At 38.4% G+C, this 9,270-nt stretch overlaps 2 protein-coding genes across 2 annotated transcripts; one reads left to right on the top strand and one right to left on the bottom strand.

The window, feature by feature from the left end:
- Positions 1-1,352: 1,352 nt before the first annotated feature.
- LOC128360279 (post-GPI attachment to proteins factor 2-like) lies at positions 1,353-3,476 on the bottom strand. Its single transcript, XM_053320680.1, has 5 exons — positions 3,288-3,476; positions 2,440-2,689; positions 1,871-1,977; positions 1,676-1,784; positions 1,353-1,498 (listed from the first exon to the last, which is right to left on the bottom strand). The coding sequence occupies exons 1-5, from the start codon at positions 3,453-3,455 to the stop codon at positions 1,368-1,370; spliced, it is 765 nt and encodes a 254-aa protein (XP_053176655.1). The 5' UTR covers positions 3,456-3,476; the 3' UTR covers positions 1,353-1,367.
- A 1,341-nt stretch (positions 3,477-4,817) lies between these two features.
- chrna10a (cholinergic receptor, nicotinic, alpha 10a) lies at positions 4,818-8,317 on the top strand. The gene is made up of 5 exons (XM_053320679.1): positions 4,818-4,878; positions 5,961-6,106; positions 6,291-6,445; positions 6,984-7,516; positions 7,617-8,317. The coding sequence occupies exons 1-5, from the start codon at positions 4,818-4,820 to the stop codon at positions 8,315-8,317; spliced, it is 1,596 nt and encodes a 531-aa protein (XP_053176654.1).
- Positions 8,318-9,270: the final 953 nt, after the last annotated feature.

Raw genomic sequence — 9,270 nt, 5'->3', positions numbered from 1 at the left:
TGATAGAAGCCAATAGCTGACCTCCGCCATCTGGTGGATTTTACATTGACATGCGAGAGTGTGTAGGCATATTAAAGGAAACTTTCACCCATTTTCAACCTTATTTGCTGCAAATTTCACTACTTTCACTCAACAAATCCAACAAATTCCGCAACAAAAATGTCCTCATATGTAGTTTTATGTGTATCTTATAGTACCATGTACCATGTTTGACTTGGCTTGTCTTTTTTTATTCTGTGCTATATTGTATTTATTGTGGAAGTGTACTTGTTATACTTCCTTTTTTTTACTTTTAATTTTCTATTTTTATTTTTAAAATATTTTCATGTCTTACTTTCACAAACTCCCTCCTAGAAACAGTTGTTTGCGTGGATAGGGTATTATTTTTACTTCCAGACCTAAAGCACATTTAAATTAAATTTGATTTTCCATGCCTAAGCTGCCATGGCATGCCAGTTTCTGACATCCTAGAATATCTACTTTCATTTGATGCCTGGGTTTTTATCCACCAGCATGAACTTTTGGGTCACTGTGAGGTAAGCAGTGTGTAATCATAATATCTGCAGTAGATTAATAATAGTGCATTGAGGACATGTGTAGTGTGGTGAATTCAGATATCAAAAGTGTTACTTAAATGTAGACATCTAATAATCACAGATTATTAAATATGTAGATACTGTTGGAATAATCAACAAAACATTTAATCAAAGTATGACTAATGGCAAAGCCTGTTCTTATCAGTGGTGTCTAAATGTTATTGATAATGAATCTAAATGTAAAGTAGAGTAGCTTTTGGTCATTTTTTGAGAATTTGTGTAAAACGTAAAAACATAATATCAGAAACACAAAAATTATTATATATGTGGAAGAAGCCTCAGATAATTAGGACTGATCTAAATAGAGACAAGATGGAAATTCCGAACAACAACTGCAGTAGACTTCAAGTAGTCTATAAATAGTGGCATTGAGCTTTTGGTCATTCATTGTACACTAAATTCTGTTTAGACATTATTCTCCTTTTTTTTTTCAAAAGAAGAGCCGAACATAATTTAGGAACTGTCACTTTACTTTGGCACACAAACAGTATGATCACAATTTGTTGTGCATTGTACAAAAGGTAAAATTTCACATTGAATAACATACTGTAAGTAGGTCAAGGCGTCCATGAATAAGAAACTAAGGCAAATTAAATGCACACACAGCTAATTAAGTATAACATTCTGTAGCAAATGTGCATACATTTGAGTCTGTCCTCTGAGGACTTGAGACCAGTCATCATGGAAATATATGGAAAAGGCTTTCATCCCACTTGTCCTCTTTAACAGGAACAAGGTTGTTATCACCAGGTGGCGTGGTTGAGTTTCAAGTCAGAAGTCTTTGTCATCAGAGCAAGAAATCACCATGACCTCCCGGCTCTTAAAGTCCCACACTGCTGTGAGATGGAAGGCCATATTGGAGAAGACCACTAGATACTCAAACAGGGCAAACAATGTATAACCTGTGAAAAGAAGAAATAATTGAATATGATTTTTTAAACTACAAGTTTACAATATTGTGAAAATGATTACACTTTTGCAAAAGATTGGTTCATTTGTATTTACAATTCTTGTAACAAGTATTTTCCTTTTAGCTCTTTCAGATTCCATCAAAATGATCAAATTGATAAAATACTCACTCCCTGACTGACAGTACATATTGTGTTTCCAGTAGAAGAATCCAGCAAAAGCACAGAAGGAGATGTTGAGAAGTAAGAAACGCACTTTCCAATGATGAGACTTAGCATCCTACATAAAACAAACACACAAACACAACTGTAATACTGAATTGGACTGAAACACTGCAAATTAAATGAGAAATATATGTGACTTACCTCAGGACTTAATGAATACTTCTTAATTGCTTTCCATAAACGACAAGTTATTAGCATGTAGATAAGGGAGCTGACAATGAACAGGACAAAGCCCTCCTTATGGACAACTGAGTAGTAAGAACATACAAAGAAAGAGGGAGAGAGGATGGGTGTCATTATAATTGAAATATTTAATTTCAAGATAATTGAAGAATTAATATGTTAAATCAATGAATGCATAAACCTGCCTTCATCAATTAAAAAATTCTGCATTGTACTACAGACACATGTTGCAATTGCTTTTATAATTTGTAGATTAATGGAGAAAGATTATTTATATTGCTTAATAAAGCATGTTTTATTTGATTTTTTTCATGAAACCATTAAAACCTATCTCACTTGATCTCCTCTCTGTAATCAAAGGCATTTTAAAGGCTTCGAAAACAATTAAAAACAAATGAAAATCTAAATAAACTGAGGGGGCAGATCAAAGATTCAGTGATTCAAAAATGAAAATAATGTTTTTTAATGAAAACATCTCAAATAAAAGTAAATGTCATTGAAGTAATCTCAAGACATGAATTACTCACAGAATGTTTCATTGGATGACACGTATGTGAGGAGCAACAGGCCAAGGTTTTCAGATATAGAAAAGGCCAGGTTCAAGCAGCTGAGTGAACTCTCCAGGAATCTCGAGGCAAAACGTGTCTTGTAAAATTTAAAATAGGTCACTGCAACTAGGAACCTTGGTGCTGAGTGCAGGCCAATACATAACCGCCATATGTGGCACTCAGGACTTAAACTAATTGAGGCACTGATAGATGGCAAGTAATTAGGAACCTAGAAACACAAAATAATGATTAATTTAGTTTCAAACATTTATATAACAGTAAAAGAAAAAGAAACATCTTATGAACACAGCAAACTAACAGGTCTGTCTTATCTTGTCAGAAAACTCAAAACAACACTGAGATGATTCAAACATGCCCAGCCAGCATGTCCATGTGGACCTCACATGGGTAAAATGTGGGCTACATGGGTACTGTGTGGGCATGGGCTTGAACTGGGCACATTTTGCGGGTCCCACATAGTTTCCCCAACCCTTTCAGTAACAGGAGCCCCACATGTGAAGCCCACATTTGCTGATAGTATGACCCATGAGGGATGCAAGTGGGCTAAGCGGGCATGGGCATAAACAGAGCAAATTGCATGGGTCTCATATTGTTTCATAAACATAGGCCCCACATGTGTAACTAGTCCATTTGGGCCCCACCTAAAACCCAGTCAGAACCTACTTGGACAAACACAGGTGGGGGCACCATGGAAACTGCGGACAAACCCAGTGGGACCCATATTGCACCCCAAATTTAACTCTTATGGGGCCCACATGGACATGCTGGCAGGGTGGCTGGCTCAGTTTGTTAAATCATAACATTACCTGACAATGTGTACCAGTAGAGTCATCAAAATGAAAAACGAATGATATGAAGACACACGTTATCAGTCCAAGCAGTGGTAGGCACACAGTACCCAGAACAAAGGTTGTATATGATAACCTGATGACCACAGGCCTCTCATGCCCCAAGATATTTGAGCCTTGTAGCATCTTAGAATGGGTCTGCAACAGTGAAAAAGGTCAGTGTTACACATGGTTAATATTGTCTTGCAAATGTATTTTTTGCACACACCGGCAAATGTAATGCATGTTGCATAACCAACTTTCTCCAAGTCAGGAAATAACAGGCAATACATGGAGTAAATATGAAAATTATTGAAAATGTCAAGCAGGGTAAACGTTAATTCAATTCGATTCACTCTAGTGGAATTTGGTTAAGGTGAAGTCTATAACAGCACATTTCCATCCACATTGCACAGGCAAGCACCACATAGTAACAATAACATCCACCTTGAATTATTTTTCTACATTTTCATTCATTTGCATATACTACCGAACATGTTATGTCTGAAAAACGAAACCTACCTCCACTCTGTTTATTACTACACGCACATTGGCCAGTCAACAGCTACGCTATTACAGTAACATGCATTGTATCAGGCTGCACAATGGACGTGAATATTCCGGACACCGATAATAGGTTCCGATGCCTCAAAAGGAGCATGGGGATCGATCCATCCATCCATCCATATTAAAAGCCTGCATCCACCTGATTTTAGTCGAATGATACTAGAAGATGATAACAGGCCTGAGCTGGATCCATCATCCTCCATGTGCGACAGACAGCTGGAGGGAAATAACATAAATGTGCACCCGGAAGAGAAAGTGGGTGGCAGAGATCCTTTGGATTTCGGAGGCTATAAAAATTATGCACAGATCACATGCGTGTTAATGTATAAAATATATCACTTAATAATTTGCTTGAATGTAACACATCGAAGCGCAAATGATGGACGAGGCGTGCAAAAAACACGAATTTACACTTTCAAATTATGTGCAGCGCATGCCTCAATGTGCAATTGTGCATGATGGTGATACAATCCTTCCATTTAACTTCTCTGAAGAGAAGAGAAGAGTTTCCCATCAAAACGTGTGTAACAGCCACGTTTGTCTGGGAGCTGTCTGTGGTGCTGAACACAGGATACATTTTTATTCCGGTTTATGCTTATTCTATCCAAGTATATCCATGTAAGCACACACACACACACACACACACACACACACAAACAAACACACACACACACTACGTATCTGTGGCATTTGTAATCCTGATGCTGTACATATCGGGTTAACATGTGGTGAGAGATCTTCATCTTTCTGTCAATCCGCTGCCCCGCCTCTCTTTTCTTTCCCAGCATTGACAACGCACATTGTGGCCTTGTGTAAAACAACTGCCCGCTGCTTTCCCTCTCAGTCTGCTTTTTGTTTGTTTCTCTCTTTTTTTTTGGTTTGTGCTTCCACCTAGTATATAGGTCAAATGATCTTTAGGTCGGGATAAACTGTTGGGGCAAGATGAAACGATGGGGAATCCAAACGTTATTTATTTTGTTTCTCTGTGTCAGTGTTATGCCAGGTAAGTTTCCATTCATTTGATCTTTAGTTTACTTAAACTGGTCAAAAATGATGACTTGATGAAAATTGTTTTCATGCCTGAAATTACTCGCTACGTACGTACGTTTCTTGTGAAAAACTCAATTGAGAGAACGTGAGACAATACCCAACACTGTCCCAGCATTGATGACGACTAGAGGTTTAAAAATTGTTGTCTATCGACTCTGACTAAGTTGCATTTAATTGTACTCATTTAATTTGTTTAATATATAAATGTCTTAAGAATGAGACTTTTTTGTTTGTCAAATTGTCATCCCTCTTCCACAAAAACTGTTTTCCAGAATCCGCAAACTTGCTGCCAGTTGTTGAGGGATTTTGCTCTCATCATAATCCCGTAGACCTTCTTTGTATCCAGCTCAGAGGCTTTACTGAAAGAGCGGTTCAGGGTTAACATCTGGCTGGCCCAAATCCATTGTTGACACTTGGAAACACGCTCCAGTTTAAAAAAAATAATGTTTGATGATGTTTTCATTTTTACAACTAGTCACACATCCTCTGTCAGATTGCCTGATATTTTGGATCTTTGAATGTAGGATGTATCAATGAATGTATGAAAAATCATATTTACAGATGGAATATAGTTGGACCTTTTGTTTCATCATTTCTATCATCACTATTTTAACTTCACGTGAATGTTTAATTTTCCTGTTTAGGCTCATTTAAATACTCATATGTTGTATGTCCCTTGGATTAAGTGTTCAATGAACACATGCTACATTCCATATACACAACCTCATCAGAGAAAGTGACTGCTGGTACATAATGGCAGATTTGCCTGATCTCTTCCTAGAGCTTTATAGAAGGGCAATCTAGCCTGAGATCCCCTTTTTACCCTTCCACCATCTGTCGTGTGCCACATCACTGGCTTTGCTTTGAATGTTGCTGCCCAGAAATGTTATTTAAACTCACCAGCTTCCACTAATCAGAAATTATGACACCAGAATGTTTAACAAAAAAATTCTAAAGATACTGTAATATGGCACAATCAACTGAAGTTCAACACGTGTTTTGATTGTTGTAAAATTGTTTCTATCCCTGTTATAGCCTGTTGGTGTGCTCATGGCAGATACGCTCAGAAGCTCCTGAAGGATTTATTTACCAACTATACTAGCGCGCTGAGACCTGTGGAGGACACAAAAAACATACTGAATGTGACCCTGCAGGTTACACTGTCACAGATTATCGACATGGTAAAACACAAGTCACTACAGAATTGTATGTGTGAGAATGAACTGTGCAGATACCCACACATTAGCATTACCATATCAGTAGTGCTATTTTGTTGTCTGATCATATTTCTGTTTTGGCACCTTACCTGTAACATGTTTCTTTTATTTGTCAGTTATTTTTTAATTGATTTTCAATCTTTAACAGGACGAAAGAAACCAAATTTTGACTGCTTATTTGTGGATACGGCAAGTGTGGGTTGATGCACACCTCAGATGGAATAAAGATGATTACGATGGACTTGATACCATCCGCATACCTAGTAGTTATGTATGGAGACCTGATATAGTCCTATATAACAAGTAGGTCGGACTGGTATTGGGTTAACCATGATATCATTATTTTGCTATAGCTCTAGTTGGTCAGTATAAAAGACACAAGCTGAACATTCCTTGAAGCTATTATTCATGGGAGTGTCCAGGCCTTAGTCTGCTTTTTATACACCAGTAAATTCATCAACAATTATACAGATGAAAATAAAGAAAGAATGACACATATTGAAAGAGAGGGCAAAGAAACCTGAGCAGGTAAGGGGACAATGTTGTATTGGGGACGACAGCTGATACCATGTAGACTAAAACAAACTGACACACATTAATACAATACTGGTACGATATAAAATGCAGACACAACAATGAGGAATGAGTGCAACTCCTCCAAAATGTGTTGACTCTTCACTCAGTGGGTGTACTTGTGCCATTTTATCCTCATCAAGATTTTTTTTTTCTTTTGAATCATTCTCGAGCTTCTCCAGAAGATTCAACCTACTTGTTCTGAATCTGATTTGAAGAATCCATTACTCTAATCTATTTTTCCAGACAACTTTTCTTTGTCTTTCAGTGCTGATGATCATTTCACTGGCCCTATGGACACCAATGTGGTGGTCCAACATGATGGCCAGATAATGTGGGATTCCCCAGCAATTACCAAGAGCTCCTGCAAAGTCGACGTATCTTTCTTTCCTTTTGATGCTCAGCAATGCAGGTTCACCTACGGTTCCTGGACCTACAATGGAAACCAGTTGGATATCCAGAACGCCATGGATAGTGCTGACCTGGCTGACCTGGTGGAAAATGTTGAGTGGGAGGTGCTGGGTATGCCAGCTAAGAGGAACATTATTCTGTATGGCTGTTGTGCTGACCCTTATCCTGATGTGACCTACACATTGAAACTGAAGAGAAGGGCTTCCTTCTATGTCTACAATTTGCTAATACCATGTGTGATGATATCTTTCTTGGCTCCACTGGGTTTCTACCTGCCTGCTGACTCTGGAGAGAAGGTGTCTTTAGGTGTTACTGTAATGCTGGCACTTACTGTCTTTCAGCTGTTGGTTGCAGAGATCATGCCACCCTCTGAGAATGTACCACTTATTGGTAAGGACAACAAAATGGGGTCAGGCCCAAAATGTGCAATGACTGTACGCTACAACTCTGTATGTTGATTTTTTGTTCTTGGTTGTTTTTTCTTTCACAGGAAAGTATTACATTGCAACCATGACCATGATAACAGCCTCCACTGCTCTGACCATCTTCATCATGAACATACACCACTGTGGCCCAGATGCCAAGCCTGTTCCCAAGTGGGCCAAGACGGTCATTCTGCAGTACATGGCCAGAATGTGCTTTGTTTATGAAGTCGGGGAGAACTGTTTGTCACCACAGTCGGAGACACAGGAATCTCCACCTGTAAAGAACACCAACTGTACCATGAATGGCCAGGCAGGGCCAGGCAGAGAGGACTGTGCTTTAAAAATGGAGAGAGGACAAGAGACAGTGGGCTCCATGGACACAGAAGAGAGAGAAGACATGGACCAGATGATGAGTCCAATGGGCTCAATTGGGAGGAACCCTACCAACCACTACAGCAGTTGGAAGAATGGCATTTTCACGAGCATGGACTGTGAAGATTCAGGAGGTCTGCCTAGATGCAGAAAGGGAGGTGTGAGTGATGGAGAGAGAAAAGACAGAGAGGTTTCCTGCAACACTTACAGCAGTGAGAGTCCGTTGCTGCGTAACATTGAGTACATAGCCAACTGTTACAGAGATCAGAGGGCCACACAGAAGAGGACTGGAGAATGGAAGAAGGTAGCCAAAGTTTTAGACCGCTTCTTTATGTGGATATTTTTCATAATGGTGTTTTTCATGAGCCTTCTGATCATGGGCAAAGCCCTCTAACTGCAGGACTGCTTAAAGGCGCCTATATGACAGTGTGAATAGGTGTAGATACAATAGCACAAAGGAGATCAGAGGATAGTTTACATACTGACATGTATACATTTATTATATAAATAACCACTGCATTTTTTCCAAATGTCTCAGGTTTTAAGATAAATGAATATAAAGTATTTTTTAAATTTCTTTGTTAAAATACTAATGTTCTTCTGATTAAAAGAAAAACAGAGAAAGAAAAAAAAAACAGAAATTATATTGTATTTAAAAAAAAAAAAAAAAAGCTCCAATCTGGAGGACATGTTACAACCCAGCCCCCAGTTTTGATTGTCTATGGATATGTTGTTGCCAACTAGTATCCCCAATTTTCTCTCCAATGCTGTGTGAAAGGTATTAAGCTCAGCAAAGAAATATTAATCAATAAAATTTTCTACAGACAGAATTCTGTACACAAATCACTTTGGTTCTTAATTTTAATCATATGGTTACTGTTTTGGTATTTTTCACAACTTTTTCTGCTTTATATTTGAAATTATGAGGGTTAAATATTTATGATATACATTGCCACTTCCATTGTAAAACAGACACAATAGGACAATTCAATCAGTAGAGACAAGTAAGCAAGAGATGAAAACTTTTATTATTAGTATAATGATATAGACAAGTCTTTGGCACTCGAACTCCATGAGGACATCATCCTGGAATGGCTGCAAGATAGATCCCCCTTGAAGTCCAGACACTGGTGGAGGTGATCCTGATTAGATGATGGAAATGATGCTGATGTAAAGATGAGGCTGATGATCCTATACGGAGACTGGACGGAGATGGGGAGGTGATGCCATGCATGTACATCTGAATAACAGACTAGAGCAGAGAGAGAGAGACATATTTAAAAAGACTGCAACTAGATGATGGGTTAACAATGAAGTGTGGCACTGTGCTATTAGAGGATATAAGTG

This window comes from Scomber japonicus, chromosome 6 (genome assembly GCF_027409825.1).
Source record: "Scomber japonicus isolate fScoJap1 chromosome 6, fScoJap1.pri, whole genome shotgun sequence".
Classification (NCBI taxonomy): domain Eukaryota; kingdom Metazoa; phylum Chordata; class Actinopteri; order Scombriformes; family Scombridae; genus Scomber; species Scomber japonicus.
This window is presented reverse-complemented; position numbering and strand designations above follow the sequence as displayed.